This window comes from Mandrillus leucophaeus, unplaced genomic scaffold, assembly GCF_000951045.1.
Source record: "Mandrillus leucophaeus isolate KB7577 unplaced genomic scaffold, Mleu.le_1.0 Scaffold145, whole genome shotgun sequence".
In the NCBI taxonomy this organism is placed as follows: domain Eukaryota; kingdom Metazoa; phylum Chordata; class Mammalia; order Primates; family Cercopithecidae; genus Mandrillus; species Mandrillus leucophaeus.
In genome coordinates this window covers 4,394,899-4,412,084 of record NW_012101421.1, presented here as the reverse complement: position 1 = coordinate 4,412,084, position 17,186 = coordinate 4,394,899, and the positions used below count along the sequence as shown (strand labels likewise).

The following is a 17,186-nucleotide window of genomic DNA, read 5'->3' as shown; positions in this document are numbered from 1 at the left end:
AAAAAAAAAAAAAAAGCTCAACATCACTGATCATTAGAGAAATGCAAATCAAAACCACAATGAGATGCCATCTCACACCAGTCAGAATGGTGATTATTAAAAAATCAGGAAACAATAGATGCTGGCGAGGCTGTGGAGAAACAGGAATGTTTTTACACTGTTTGTGGAAATGAAAATTAGTTCAACCATTGTGGAGGACACTATGGTGATTCCTGAAGGATCTAGAACCAGAAATACCATTGGACCCAGCAATCCCATTACTGAGTATATACCTAAAGGAATATAAATCATTCTACTATAAAAACACATGCATATGTGTGTTTATTGCAGCACTATTTACAATAGCAAAGACATGGAACTAACCCAAATGTCCATCAATGACAGACTAGATAAAGAAAAGGTGGTACATATATACCATGGTACACTACACAGCCATAAAAAGGAATGAGATCATGTCCTTTGCAGGGATATGGATGAAGCTGGAAGCCATCTTCCTCAGCAAACTAACACAGGAACAGAAAACCAACCACTGCATGTTCTCACTCATAAGTGGAAGTTGAACAATGAGAACACATGGACAGAGGGAGGGGAATATCACACACTGGAGCCTGTTTGGGTGTTGTGGGTGAGGGAAGGGAACTTAGAGGACTGGTCAATAGGTGCAGCAAACCATCATGGCACACATATACCTATGTAACAAACCTGTACATTCTGCACATGTATCCCATTTTTTTAGAAGAAAAAAAGACAAAAAAGGTCAATTTAACAGGATGACTTAACACTCACAAATATGTATATACATCTAGTAATAGAGTACTAAAATACAAGAAACAAAAATGGAGAGAATTAAAGGGAAAAATGGACAATTCCATGATCAATGCATGAAAATTCAACAGACTGCAGCAAATGTTAGAACAGGACAACAAAAAAATCCATAAAACACAGATCTGTTTACTCTGACAGTGTAACTTATTAGGTAAGGAAAAAACACACATAGGAGACCTGACTAATACTATCAAACACCTTGATCTAATTAATATTTCTAAAACACTATCAAACCAACTACTGCAGAATACACATTCTTTTCAAGTGCATGTGGTCATTGACCAAAAAAGACTATATTCTGGGCCATAAAGCCAAGATCAGGACAAGGATAAAAACCACCTCTTACCGCTATTTTTACTGCCTCTCTTAAAAAGCAAAACAAACAAACAAAAACCCCAACAAAGTAAAGCAATTCTTATTTCCCAAAAGAAGGTGAGAGGTGATGAGTACTTAGATGACAGGTGCTCAACAAATGCTCATACATTGCTAAATAAATAAATGAATAAACATGATTACATTTTACAGTCATACAAACAGCCTTAGAAAACTCAACATTAAGGGTAATTGTGAGAATATTCAAATAGTCAACAATGTTCTTGAAAAACACTTTAGGATTTATTCAAATCTACATTTAGGGATTTAATTACGATTGTTCAGATACTTTATTCTATTCTACTTAGGTTGCTTCCTTTTGGAACCACTTTTCTAGCATTCCTATTAATCTGATTTTAAGGCTGAAACACTGAAGTCCCTAAGGAAAGCAGAAAGCTCAAACTCAATTTCCATAGCAACTCTAAATCTATCACACTATATTTATATATGGGCGTTTGATTTAAATACATGAATGTATGTGAATCTGCAATGTGTCTAAGCTGTCGTTGCTATAGTAACTACATAACTTTGAATTTCCTTTTATGTTTAGTAAGTGTTCACACATAAAAACCAATCCGCACCAACAGTTATCTTGAGTTGCAGATATGGCTCATAGCAATAAATTTACAAACATCATGAGTCACAATGATGCATGTACTTACATATCTATCATTATGAAAATGTGTATTTTAATACATGTCCCTGGTTGGTATATTAAAACCAATTCAAGATGCAACTCCTCAGAATGTAGACAATAAAACTTACCAAGCAGCCATTTGCCCTTAGGTGACAGCCTCTGCTTATGCAGTAAGCTTGTTACAGTAAAGTCCCCAACGACGCACAGAGAAGCCACAGCCAAACTATTCTAAGGCTTCTCTGAATCATAAAGAAAAGCTTTTCTCCGTATCAAAATGGTTGAAAAATCTAGCATGTTCCTACAAAAACAAGATGCACTAAGTATTTAGAATATATCTATTTTATACATAGCAATCTCTGCTGCATGCTTATATAAGTAGTCTGTACGATGTAAAAGCACATTTTTTTTTTCTTGCTAATGTAGACTAAGTCCTTTCTTAATGATCATAATGGTGACAATCTACTCCAGGATCACTTTTTCCACTCTAATCTGGTCCCTCTGTCATACAAAATGTTTGGGAGCTGCCACTTACTGCTCTTACTATATAATAGTTAGGACACGCAAGCTAATTTTAATATTGGCCTGAGGAAATTTTGGGGGAGAGATAAATCCACTAAAAAAATAAATCAAGTATTCCAAACTCAAAATAAAAAAAAATTAAGGACCATCACCTGTTTTCAATTATACCAGCCACTGCTTATGTACACTAATGCAGATAATTAAGAAATGACCAAGGCTTAGAGGTGGGAACAAAATTACTGCTATATATTAGTGACCTGGCAACACTGTGAGATAAATGTGATACAGATACGGGAATTTTCCAGACTGCTGACCATCACCGTTCATTTGCTCTAAATTTCAGATGAACAAAAGCAGACTGTGTATAAAGAGAATGGCTTTGAGTGACTACCAGAAGCGGGGGCGCCAGTTTGGATAATGTAAAAATAGAGTTCATGAGGGAAGTAAATCAGGGTCAATATTCAGAGAATTATGACAATTCTAAGAAGTGTAAGGGACCTATGAGAGTATTGATCACTGCCTGCGGGTGTCATACATATACTAAAGACTACTGAGAGGCAATGGAACGATTTGATCTTGTAATACAGATCCCAGGATACTACTAGGCTCTTTAGTAAGGTTTTGCTAAGTATTTTTTTTTTTTAACTGAGGTTTGTACTTTCTATTGATACCTGTATATTCCTTGCCCTAATGAGCTATGTGCTAAGAAACCACATCCCCAGCTTCATTACAATTATGTCTAAATTAAGAAAGAGCAAACACACCCTGAGTAAGTACCTCAGAAACTCTCATGAATGAAGATTGAAGTGCACACATTTTACAGCACAGATTTTACAACACTTATTCTGACTCTTAGAAGACATTTTGGCTTACATTATCTCGGCTGTATTCCCAATAACTGGATATATGACTTCTAGAAAAAATGAGGTCTTAATGCATTTACAGAAGCCTTTCTCCTATCATGGCTTTTAATAACAACACTCTATATGTGATATATCCCCAGTATAGTCTTACTACCCCACGATGCCCAAAAACGAGAGCATATTTTATTAAAAAGGGAATGGCTGTTTGACTTCTAATATCATTTCTCCCTGATTAATGCCAATAATGTAAACATGGTCAAGGTATCAGGAACATGGTCTCAGGAAATTACTGCCTTCGAGAACATTAAAAATAAAATTTATTATCTGTTGACTTTAATGGGTTTCCTGAGCATTATCACCCAAGAGGTTAAGCTCTAGAAAATATATATTTCTCTTTCAGGTTCATGGACATTCTATCAAAATGGCACACGTTTCTCTGTGGCTTTTGTGAAAGACAGATGAGGGAATTTCTAGAAAACGAGGCCAAGGCAGCACAGTAACAGGCTGTCTGGGTGTGGAGGAGTATTGGTGCCAATGGGTAAAAAATTAAGGACAGGTTATGATTGTGGAAGAAAATATTCTGAGGTCTGTCCAATCTCACCACAGAAAACTTGAAAAAATGGCAGTTGAGTTTTGAGTCCAAGCTATTCATCACTCACAACTGTAGAGAATGACATTAAGATGAGAAATATCAGACACCCTTGATTTTCTTACCTTTATTTCCTCCCACCCCACATGCTTCCTGAATCCCAGACTCTGGAGAGGGCACAACATCCCCCTTTCCTCCACTCCAGCTCCTAGACTGATGAAAACTGCCGACAAAACTTGAAGGCCAATCTGAACTGCCATCAAGGTTTGCTTCCCAAAATCTTTGTGGCTTAATTTTTACAGCCTCTCCTATCACTTTGGCTCCAAGAAAATAAATATCCTCTCTTTTCTTTTCTAACCCTCTATCTATGCCCTTGACATCTCATCTTTTCCCTTCGGCTTTAGCGTCATACTCCAGTTTCCCCTCTTTTTCCTATTTTCAATGATTCCTTCTCCACAGACATGTCTCCCATCTTACAAACCTGTTTATATTGCCTTATCCTAAAAGCAAACAAGAACAGTTGAAAAAGAATACCATTTTCCTTCCAATCTTATTTCCTGAAGCTGCTATCACTCTTTTCCCTACACAAACCAAATGTGTTTATTTTCCCCCATTTTTTTTCCTAACACATTTGTTAAAGGTTGAATATACTCTTACTGTCTCCAATTCCACAAGCCCTTGTTAAATTGCTGCAATCTAGGCCTATGCCCTCAGTATTTTAATGGACCAATTCTCTGAGGGACTATTAATCACCTCCTAGGAGTCAGACTTTGGCCTATTTTTCAGGCTTCATCCTATTTGATATCGCCACAATTAATATTTGGCACTGTTGTTGACCCCTCTGTCTACAAATTTCCTACTGTTTTTGTTCTCTGATGCTGAGCTCTCCTGGTTTTCTTCCTGATGTTCATCTTTTTTGCAGCTTCCTCTTCTTCCTCCTCCCCCTTAAATGTATATATTTCCAAAGATCTGTGCTTAGTTTTCTTTATTCTATATAGGCTCACCCATTATGGCTCCAAAGTCAGATCTTTCCACTGTCTCAATTTCCTTCCTCCAACTTTGTCTTCAAGCCATTCCTGGCTCTACCATTCTACTGAATGGAGAAATCATTCAAATTGAGAAATCTAATAAACTCTTTCAGGCCTCATTTAACTTGACTTCTCAACAGATGTTGACATTGTTGACCATTATGCTCCCTACCTTCTGCTTCCCTGACACATCACTTCCTAGTTTCCTTCATTCTTTCTGGCACCTTCCCTGCTTCCTATGCAAGCCCTTCCTCTTCTACTCAATCAGTAAATGCCCAAGTTTCTCAAGGCACTCTACCCTTTATCACTCAGTATTCGCTTCCAGCATCCATTACATCAACATATGGAAGAATCGCAAATGTTTCTCTTTAGCTTATAACTCCTTTGAGCTCCAGACACACATGTGCACCACCCCCAACACAAAAATTGCCTATGTTGATCTTCTCTTAGATGTCACAAATGAATCTCAAACTTAGTATGTTCAAAACAAACTCAAGATTTCTTCCCAAATCTGGTTCTCTTTCAGCACTTCTTGAACAAAATCCCAAATCCTTCCAGTTGTGTAAGACGCCATGTTTAACATCTCCTTCTCTTTTATCCCAGTATTCAGCCATTACCAACATCCAGTCTATTTTGCCTCCTAACAATTCTTCCAGAGTTGTTCATTCCTCTTCATCTACATGAGTACTATTTTAATGCAGATGAAGAATTCATCTAATTCATACTAGTGAGTGTAAGTATTCATCTGTTATCCTTAAAAATATTTTTAAAATATTTATTTTTAAATATTAAAAACATTTCAAAAAGTCATGTCAGTTTTCCAATGGTTTCAGTCCAGCTGGAATACAGCCATAAATCCAGAAATAAGATGATAAAAATGCTGCTTAACAGTGAGCAAAACTGATTTCAAAGCTATTATCACCTATGTGGTCCTGTTAACCATTTGTACTCCATTCTGATTGCAGTTTGGGCATAAATAAGAAATCTGTTTTATTTACAAAAGTAAGGTTACTGATTTAACAAGTTGGAACACTGGGTTCCACAACTGAGATGGAAAGATGATTTTGGATGATTTAATGTTTAATTGTGCAGTACCCAACTCGTGTTTATAATAATGACCCAATTTTATAAGAACACATTCTGCTTGGTAATGGCAAGGATGTTTATAATATATTTTAGAAAGTTTTTTTTTTTTTTTGTCCACAGAAGTTTTTAAAGTTTTAGTGTTCCAGGTATTTTTCCTCAACGACTTCACTTTTGGACAAAGCTGGATAAATAGGGTATTGCTGAATGTTACTGCCTAAAAATTGCCACTGCCTACAGAGGAGATAGGATGTACAGTTCATGAAGGGTTAGAGATGATGATCCGTATTTAACAACATAGTTCAGTTCATATTCTGCTCTGTACTGTCAGCAATTAAGCAGTAAAAATACTTCAGTCAAAATCTAAACAGGCTACTTGAAATTTCTTGAAAAACTAAAAGGAAAAAGAAATCTATCCTGGGAGTATTATTTTCACTACCACCTTCAGTGATACAATGCAAATAGCTCTGCCTTTTTAATAGTTTAAATGAAGATGGTTAGACTAATGACAAATGGGTCACAGGAAGATAAATGTGGTGAAACAGACAACAGTAGAAACCATCCAAAGGCATTAAAATATTGACGGCTGGGAAGAATCAATCAGAAACACATGGTAAAGCACAGAAGGGTCTGAGCCATTCTCTAAGATAAAAGCAACTCCTGCAATCTCATGGTGACAATACCTGCTGTGGGGGAGTTTGCATGGTGAGATTTTTTTGGCAGGTTGAAGATCTGTTCGCCAGGGTCAGGCGGAGGAATTGCATCTTGCCCTTGTCGTGCCTCTACAGGATCATACTCCTTCCCATCGTAGTTAGCATCATAGAATTTCTTAAACCATTGAATAAAATCCAGGTTGTCCTGGAAACGTCCTTTCACTAGCTTCTCCACTGGAATTACCTGCAATAAAAAATCACTATGTGAGTTACAAATCTCATGTTCGGGTACATACCCAAAAGAAAGGAAAACAGTATCTCAAAAAGATACGTGCGCTTGTAAGTTTATGGCAGCACTGTTTATAATAGCTAAGATTTGGAAGCAACCTAAGTGTCCATCAACAGATGAATGGATAAAGAAAATGTGGTACATATACACAATGGCGTACTATTCAGCCATAAAAAGAATGAGACTCAGTAATTTGCAACAACATGGATGGAACTGGAGATCATTATGCTAAATGAAATAAGCCAGGCACAGAAATACAAACATCACATGTTTTCGCTAATTTGTGGGATCTAAAAATCAAAACAAGTGAATTCATAGGCATGGAGAGTAGGATGGTTACCAGTGGCTGGAAAGGGGGAGTTGGGGATGGTGATTGGGTACAAAAAAGTTAGAAAGAATGAATAAAACCTATTTGATAGCACAGCAGGGTGACTATAGGCAATAACAACTTAATTGTACATTTTAAAATAACTTAAAGAGTGTACTTGGATTGTTTGTAACTCAAAGGATAAATGCTTGAGGGAATGGATAACCAATTCTCCATGATGCGCTTCTTTCACATTGCATGCAAAATGCCTCAGGTACCCCATAAATCTATACACCTACTATGTACACACAAAAATTGAAAACTAAAAAAAAAGAACTAAACCAAAACATCACTGTCGGTTTTCTTGGAATATTTAATAATTCTGAACAAGCCAGACAAAAGGAATATTCTCAGTTGTCAAGAGGGGCTGGTCCCACTCATAATACATTTATCATCAAAGCATCTCTCCGGAAAAACAGAAGCCTGGGATGTTGTGCTATTTCAAGACTGATAAGCTTTTTATCTTTTTATTTTATTTTATTTATTTTTGAGATGGAGTTTCACTCTTGTCGCCTAGGATGGACTGCAATGGTGCGATCTCGGCTCACTGCAATCTCCACCTCCTGGTTTCAAGCAATTCTCCTGCTTCAGCCTCCCAAGTAGCTGGGATTAATTTTTGTTTATTAGTAGAGACGGGGTGTCACATGTTGGCCAGGCTGGACTTGAACTCCTGACCTCAGGTGATCCACCCGCCTCGGCCTCCCAAAGTGCTGGGATTACAGGCGTGAGCCACTGTGCCTGGCCGATAAACTTTTTAAATTTCTTTGTAATATGTAGCCCAGTTGTGTTGAGATAAACGCATATAAAGATTATAGTTACTAGAGAGTGCAGATGAATAAGATTTAAATCAATAAAAACAGATACTTTTTATGTCTTCATAGTATTCCATGGTGTATATGTGTCACATTTTATTTATCCAATCTGTCAGTGATGGGCATTTAGGTTGATTCCACGTCTTCGTTATTGTGAATAGTGCTGCAGTGAACACTCACATGCATACGCCTTTATGGTAGAACAATTTCTATTCCTTTGGGTATACACCCAATAATGGGATTGCTGGGTCAAATGGTAGTTGTTTTTAGCTCTTTGAGGAATCGCCACATTGCTTTCCACAATGAACTAATTTACACTCCTACCAATGGTGTATAAGCATTTCCTTTTCTCTACAACCTCACCAGCATCCGTTTTTTGACTTTTTAGTAATGGCCATTCTGACTGGTGTAATTCGCTATTTTTTTTTAAAGAAAATGGAAAGGTATCTAGCTAAGTGAATTATATTATCACTGAATTCTTACCTTTTACATCTTCGGGTGGGAATACTAGCTGAATGTGAATCACGAGACAGTTACAAAGCTAGAGTGTGAGATTGTGTGTGTGAGTGTGTGAGTGTGTGAGCATGTGATTCAGACAAGCACACAGCTCACAGCTTTGCTGTGTGATAATATGAATGGAAGCTATAGAAATTAAACTTTGAATAAGACTTTGCCACTATGGGAGCTATGTATCATTGACATCTTAAAATGTATCAATAGGACCACATTAGAAAACGTAGAAAGACCTTACATATCAACGAAAACTTGGAAGAAAAAAGCAACTGAAGCATGCATTAAACTAAATAATTAGCTTTAGAAAATGTAGAAAGACCTTACATATCAATGAAAACTGGGAAGAAAAAAGCAACTGAAGCATGCATTAAACTAAATAATTAGCAATAAATTTTGCAAAAATGTTTTTTATGTAGCTAAAATAGAAACTAAACCAAGTACAGAGCAAAAGAAAGAGAAGCAATCTTTTGGAAGAGACCATATTTTTCATGAACATTCTTCTGGTAATTAGACTTTGGTGGTGGTATGTTGCTCTTCTCTCACTTCCCCCAAACTTCAGTGAAGTCTGCTTACAAGGAGGAATTCCTGCCACATGTGCACTCAATTGCTTTAAAATTTTTATTTTTTTATTTCAGAGACAGAGTCTCACTCTGCTGCCCAGGCTAGAGTGCAGTGGTGCAATCATACCTCACTGCAGCCTCTAACTCGTAGGTTCAAGAGATCTTCCTGCCTCAGCCTCCTGAGTAGCTGAGTCTACAGGTATGTGCCACTGCACCTGGCAATTAAAAAAAAAATTCGTAGAGATGGGGTCTCGCAATGTTGACCAGGCTGGTCTGGAACTCCTGGCCTCAAGTGATCCTCCCACCTTGGCCTCCCAGAGTGTTGGGATTATAGGTGTGAGCCACTGCTCTCAGCCTTAACTGACTTTTAATTGTATTATTTAATCACTTTTATGTCTTCTGAGTTTAAAATTTTTGTTTATGCTGATATTGATTGTTAGAAATCAACTTTTTAGAGCATAAAAAGCTTTTAACTAACAAATACTACATTTTGTCTATTGCCAGACAAGAAAATTTAAAAATAGTTTTAGACACTGGTGGTATATTAGCTGTGAAAAGAAGGCATTTACTTCTGTTGACCTAATTTTGCATTCCCTATCAACATGTAAGCTTCAGGGGCAAAAGTTCAAAATCCGAGGTGGCAAGCAAAAGCACAGAACTTTCCATCATGCCATCAGGCTATGACACACATGAATGAGGGTACTTAATGCTGTTTCTCACAGGACTTTTGGATCAAATCACTGCATACTAAAGCTAGGGAGGCTAACAAAGGCCGTCATGGCCAGTCTCCTTCCACTGCAATAATTTTTTTCTTCAACATTCTTAACAACTGCTCATCCATTCCGTATGTACATACTTCTAGAGCGATATGGAACCCACTAATTTGATGTATAACAAGTTCCATCAATAAACATATGAAAAGGTGTTTCTTTTCTTTCTAATCTAGAAGCATGCATAGAGAAATGAATAAAAAAGACACAAGAGGTATTATAAAAGTAAGGAGAACCTACACATCCCTAGTTTTAAATACGTATGGAAAGAGCTAATTGGAAATTAACCATGACAAAGGACATAAAGTTGGAAATAATCCAAAGGGCTACAATGTTAAAGAGAATGTATGTTTTGAAATAAAAATTCCAAGAAAATGAGAAGTCAGGATTTTCTTACTATATTGATAAGAATGTCATTAAGAAGATATTAATTGCCTTAGCTTACAAAATACATAGTTTATCAAACTTCCCTTTAATCTCTATCTTTTATAATCTGGTATTTTATTTTTCATTTCCGTAGCCTATTCATTACCCCTGTTTATGCAAAGAACAGTTTTCCATTTCTCCCCTGCTGGTTTATCTCTTTCCCCTTATTCAAAATTCATTTCTTTCCAAGCTCATTCATGCTCAGAGATATCTCCTAAATAAGGAACATCGTTTGAGGATGTATTTAAATAGCAGTAAACATGCAGAAAGAGACTGAGTTTTAGCAATAATCCCTTACTGAGAGAAAAAGGACTCCAGGCCATTTGTACCACTCCAGGACAAAAGTATAATTCATGGGAGAAAAAAGGGCAAATTATGGACATTGAGAATCTGAGCGCACACACTATACTGGACACTGTCTCTCATGTCAACTTCATAACCATGAATAAGGGGTTTTTAGTCCCATTGTACAGATGGGTAAACTGAGACTCAGAATTTAAATAGCTTGCTCAAGTCATGAAGCCGGGATTCAAACCCATGCTGTTTCTGCCATGACACGATGTTTCTCTGAAGGAACAAAATACAAAGAACCACAGTGGCATCTGGCGAACATAAAAGTTTCTCATCTGCAATGCTACATATAACTAATAACACTTTAACATTTGTGAGCCCTGTTAGTTTTTAGTTTCCTGGCTACAAGTTTAGAAAATCTGAAATGAAAACCTCATAAAAATACAAGAACTTAGGGTGATGCTTTATGCTAGGTACAGACCCCCGCCTACGGTTGAGATATCAAGATATATCCCATTGGTATGCTCCTGAACTTTTGCATCTATGCACAAAAACAATTTTAAGAAACAACAACACATTTTATGGAGGTACAAGTCTCCTACCTTATCAACGTTCATTCGCTTAAATGATGCTTGCAGAAGTTTAAAATTGTGAATATACTCATGTTCCAGCTTTGCTTGAAATTTTACTTTCTTCAAACTAATGCAGCCAGGGAAGAGCATGTCCATGAATTGGCAATAGGCCGCTCCTGGAAAGAAACAAGAACAGTACCGGAGTGAGTCTCACTGTACCCAGATGTGGTAGAGGACTGCTAGGCTGGAAGGGGATTGTGCTTACAGGTGCCATCATCACTCAGAGCAGAGTCCTCCTGGCTGTGTGTGTCCTTCCTACCAATGCGCTTATATTTCCCTGTCCACAGGAGCTGAGTGCCAGAGGGAAGGGACTTCCTCAACAACGCAGCACCTGCCACTTCCCAACCCTGAACTCTGTGTATTGTACTGCATGCATCAGAATATCACCAGCTTCCACAACCAACAAACAGAACCTCACACTATAAAAGCCAAGGAAACCAGTGTAAGAGGAGTTCTTCCTAGCTTCTACCAGAGAAAAGAAATATACATTTTCTTCCACCTGGCTATCACCTGCTCCAAGTCGTCAAAATAAACTAAAGAGGAAAAAGAGAGGAAAATGTTAACATGAGAGAACTACGAAAGTTCTCATGAAATGTGTAGCTCAAAAAATACACATATGCTCAAACTGTTTCCACAGGTGAAAACTACAAGCCAATTAATATCAATGTAAGTATTAAGTATTACTTATACTTATTAAGTATTAAACATTACTTATTACTACTTATACTTATTAACTATTATTACTTATACTTATTAAGTATTAAATTGGTAAATGTAATCGGTAAATTTTGTTACAAGCCAAATTAATACCAATTTAATTCCAGTTTAGAGCAGTGGGGTTTCCACATTAACATGAAGTATGAAGACATGGATACTGAAAGTTATGGAAGTTCAGAGTCATGCTCTTTATGACTAAGAAACACGACAGAAATGTCCAATGAGCCCCCTGAGGAAATGATCGTAGAAAAAGGGGACTTTTTAAAAAATATACGAAGAGCTCTTCAACATGACCACTACGACTGGGAAATTCTGGCAAGCTGTGTTTACTGATGCATATCTTCTTACTAGTACAGGCTAATGGCATTTAGGAAAACAAACTGGAAGTCAGAATGATTCTTTTTCTTTTACAAGAAAGAAAACCAAGAGGCAAGAATAGGAACAAGCCACCATTTTTAGGTTCATTCTTTCTTTGCTATCTCCAGACCTCTTGGTCTATTTCTATGATGTGCCCATGATCAGTCTTTCTGCAACATGAAGTGTCTCTCCTCATCCTTTACACCATCAAGGCTTCCATGAAGAGCCAGTCCTTTACTTGGGTGACTCACTTTAGGAAGGAAGACCTGCTCTGTCTCTTATGAGAAATAAAGGTTAGGCATCCTTTACTGAGACAGGAATCTGAGATAAGAGAGAACAAGACATCAGGAATCAAAGGGTTGTTAAAACAGGAAATGTTGGGACAACTCCTATTTTGTAGGTAAGAGCATAAAGTGGTGAAACATAGGCCATAACAAATATCTCCAGAGTCTCTGCATCTGGCTTCCCTTTAGATAACATACCCTGAATACTAACTAGTAAGTTCCTAGTCAAGCAGATGGGTTCTCTTAAAAAGAAGACAAAATAAAACAAACCAAAGAAAAAAAAAAAGACACTGGGGGAGGTAAGAGAAACATCATGATCTGGAGGGTATTCTTTGAGTCATCACCCACTATCCAGTTCTTTCTTTTGAAGGGCCACCAGATGGAGCAAATTCCAATTGCCACTTTAACATTATTTTTAAACGGATGGGATTGTTGAAACACAACTGCCTCATTACCTGGTCTTTGAAGTTATTTTCACTTTTGTAGAGTTTAGCATAAAATTTATCTATGGAGACCCAGATACTATATACTCTTACAAACCAACCAATCAAATCCCTCACATTTCAGATTTAAAAAGAAATAACAGCTTTTGGAAAACAAAAAACAAAAAACAAAAGAAACTCTTCCATATAGTGAGGGAAGGAAGGAAAAATCATCTCTAGCATCTTCATCCAGAAATAACCACTCAAAATATTCTGGTATATGCCATTCTAATCCTCTCTGGGAGTGTGTGTGTGTGCATGCATGCGTGTGTGTGTGTGTGTTTTCTTAAAAATGTGATCCTATTTTAAAAATGTAATCACATTATACCCATTTTTTAACGTAAACTTTCTGAAACTCAACAGACCATAATTCTCTTTCTGCATCATTTAATATGCTCTATCAATATTTTTAATGGCTTTCTTATTTTTCTATCTTGCTTATCAACTTTCTTGAACCAAGAATACATAAATATTCATGCATATTTCCGTCAAGTACTTTTATGGTCTCAAGTTTTACATTTAAATTCTGAATCCATGTGGAATTTATTTTTGTCTATGATATAAAGTATGGTTCTAATTTTAGTCATTCCAAATGGTGGAAATCTGTCATTTTTGGCTCCCCAGGATTTGGACACCTACTACCTGGGGAGATGCTATCGTGCCCTGCCCCCCACCATAGAAGCTGAAAGTGGGCAGGCTACCCTTTCCCTCAGAGCGATAAGGATGCAGGCCCATGACCTAGGCTCTGTGTTTGAATCCTGCCTCAGTCTCTGAGTTGAGGGAATGATATAAACACACAGGGACCATTAGAGTTTAGTTGTGGTGGCAGAGTGGTGGGGTCCAGAGTCCTGAGCAGCAAAAGCAGCACAGTGCCATCCAATTCTTGTGACACAAGAAAGGCTGTGTTCCCAGCTCCTTAGCATCCTTTGGTTCCTGTCCATCTTCTGAGCTCGGCTTTCCATTGACTCTGAGCTACCCAACATTTTCTTCTACCTAAGCCTGCCAGGATTAACTTCTGTTATTTTCAACCTAAACCACTAACTGATAAAGTTAGTAGGTGTTGAACATCACAACTTAATAGGTAATCTATTCTTTCCCCACCAATGAGAAGCACTATTTGTACTATATATTGCCTTCCTAATAATACATGTACCTAGATCTCTTTCTAGACTTTTTTTTTTTTTTTTGAGACGGAGTCTCGCTGTCACCCAGGCTGGAGTGCAGTGGCGTGATCTCAGCTCACTGCAAGCTCCGCCTCCCGGGTTCAGGCCATTCTCCTGCCTTAGCCTCCCGAGTAGCTGGTACTACAGGTGCCCACCACTGTGCCTGGCGAATTTTTTGAATTTTTAGTAGAGACGGGGTTTCACCATGGTCTCAATCTCCTGACCTCGTGATCAGCCCTCTTCAGCCTCCCAAAGTGCTGGGATTACAAGTGTGAGCCACTGCGCCCGGCCCTTTCTAGACTTTAAATTGCCTTTTCTGTTTCCATGGCAGTTCCATATTCTTATTTAAAATTCTATAACATGTATTACTATCTATAGAATAATTTCCCCTCCTCTTACTCTCAAAATTTTCCTAAATTTTATCATGCCATTTATTCTTTTCATTATATTTTTGAATTTGTTATTCACGGCATATAAAAATAATAGCTTTCAAAAAAATAGGTAGCTTATTAATCTGTATTTTGTTTTTGATAAATAATTATACATATTATGGGGTACAAGTGTGATGTTTTAATGCATATATACATTGTGCAATGATCAAATCAGGGTATTTGGCATATCCATCACCTCATACATTTATCATTTCTTTGTGGTGAGAACATTCAAAATCGCTATTTTTTTTCCCAAGTGGCTGCAAAATATTTTATTTGGTATTTCACCATTGCTTATTTAACCCTGTGCTTGTTTTCCAATTTTTCTCAATTACAAATAATGCTATGATTTGAAAAACTCTTGTCTTGAGAAAGGTCAACACAGGTCAGGGAGATGCTGGCTCTAAATAGGGTACACTCCTGGGATTTGAGGGCAAGGGGGATACGAAATACACAACACAGTATTGTTACCCATAGTCACCATACTGTCTAATAGAATGCCAGAGCTTATTCCTCCTACCTAACTGTAACTTTGTACCCACTGACCAATCTCTCTCCATTCCTCCCTCCCCTTTCCCCTTTCCAGTCTCTGGAAATCATTATTCTACTCTCTATTTCTATGAGATCAACTCTTTTGGATTCCACATGGGGAAGATCATGCAGTATTTGTCTTTTTGTGCCTGGCTTATTTCATAGAACACAACATCTTCCACGTTCATCCACGTGGCCACAAATGACAAGATTTCATTTTTTTATGTGACTAAACAATATTTTGTTGTGTATTTATATCACTTTTTAAAAATCCATTCATCACACTGATGGACATTAAGGTTGATTCCATTTCTTGGTTATTGTTAACAGTGCTACAATAAACATGAGTGCAGATATCTCTTGGGCATACTGATTTAATTTCCTTCGGCTATATATCCAGTTGTGGGATTGCTGGATCATATGGTAGTTCTGTTTTTAATGTTTTGGGGACCTTCCATATTGTTTTTTATAATGGCTGTACTAATTCACATTTCTACCAACAGTGTATCAGAGTCCTCCTTTCTCCATATCCATGCCAACATTTTTTTTTTTTTTTGGTCTTTTTGATAATAGTCATTCCTTTTTTTTTTTTTGAGATAGGGTCTTCCTCTGTCTCCCAGGCTACAGTGCAGTGGTATGATCTCAGCTCACTGCAACGTCCACCTCCCAGGTTCAGGTGATTCTCATGCCTTAACCTCCCAAATAGCTGGGACTAGCACCTGACACCATGCCCAGGTAATTATTGTATTTGTAGAAGAGATGGCGTTTCACCATGTTAGCCAGGCTAGTCTTGAACTACTGACCTCAAGTGATCTGCCCACCTCAGCCTCCCAAAGTGCTGGGATTACAGGCGTGAACCATTGCGCCTGGCCTCTTTTTGATAATAGCCATTCTAATCATCGGGATGAGGTGATGTCTCACTGCAGTTCCCATTGTATTTCCTTGATGATTAGTGATGTAGAACATCTTCTCCCATCCCTGTGGCCATTTGTATGTTTTCTTTTGAGAAATGTCTAACCAAGTCTTTCACCCATTTTTTATTTCGTTCTTTTTTCTGCTGAGTTGTTTGAGTTCCTTGTATTAGCCCCTTGTCAGATGAATAGTTTGCACGTATTTTCTCCCATTCTGTAGTTTGTCTTTTCACTCCGCTGATTGTTTCCTTTGCTGTGAAGGCGTTTTTTTGTTCGATATACTCCTATTTGTCTATTTTTGCTTTTGTCAGCTGTGCTTTTAAGGTCTTACCCAAAAAATCTTTGCCCAGAAATGTCATGAAGTATTTCCCCTATGTTTTCTTCCAGTAGTTTTATCATTTTAGGTCTTTCACTTAAGTCTTTAGCCCATTTTGAGTTGATTTTTGTATGTGGTAAGAGATAGGGATCTAGTTTAATTCTTCTGCACATGGATAGCCAGGTTTCTTGGCATCATTTATGAAGAGACTATCCTTTCCCTATGTTCCTGGCACCGTTCTGTGTGCTCTATTCTGTTGGATTGTTCTACATATCTATTTTCAGGTGATATGGTTTGGATCCGTGTCCCCACCCACATCTCATGTTCAATTGCAATCCCCAATTTTGGAGGTGGGGCCTCGTGGGAGGTGACTGGGTCACGGGGACAGTTTCTCACGAATGGTTTAGCACCATTCCCTCAGTGCTGTTCTTATGATAGTAAGTAAGTAGTGAGTTCTCCTGTAATCTGGTTGTTTAAAATGTGTGTAGCAAGTGTGAAGCAACTCCCCCATCCCTCTCTTGCTCCTGCTCCAGCCACGTAAGATGTGCCTGCTTTCCCTTTGCCTTCTGCCATGACTGGAAGCTTGCTGAGGCCTCCCCAGAAGCAGAAGCCAATATGCTTCCTGTATATCCTGCAGAATTGTGAGCCAATTAAGCCTCTTTTCTTAACATTAATACATTACCCAGTTTCAGACATTTCTTTACAGCAATGCAAGAATAGGCTAATACATCAGGCCAGAATGATGCTATTTTGGCTACTATAGCT

At 37.7% G+C, this 17,186-nt stretch overlaps 1 protein-coding gene across 5 annotated transcripts in view; it reads right to left on the bottom strand.

Moving 5' to 3' along the window:
- MAPRE2 (microtubule-associated protein, RP/EB family, member 2) overlaps window positions 1–17,186 on the bottom strand; it is a 187,018-nt gene that overhangs the window by 35,517 nt on the left and 134,315 nt on the right. For all 5 annotated transcript variants that reach the window (XM_011974415.1, XM_011974414.1, XM_011974413.1 and 2 more), the window contains 2 exons: window positions 11,200–11,345; window positions 6,600–6,813 (listed from right to left, as the gene is read on the bottom strand). In XM_011974415.1, coding sequence (XP_011829805.1) covers window positions 6,600–6,813; window positions 11,200–11,345 — 360 coding nt within the window. The remainder of the gene's footprint in view (window positions 1–6,599; window positions 6,814–11,199; window positions 11,346–17,186) is intronic.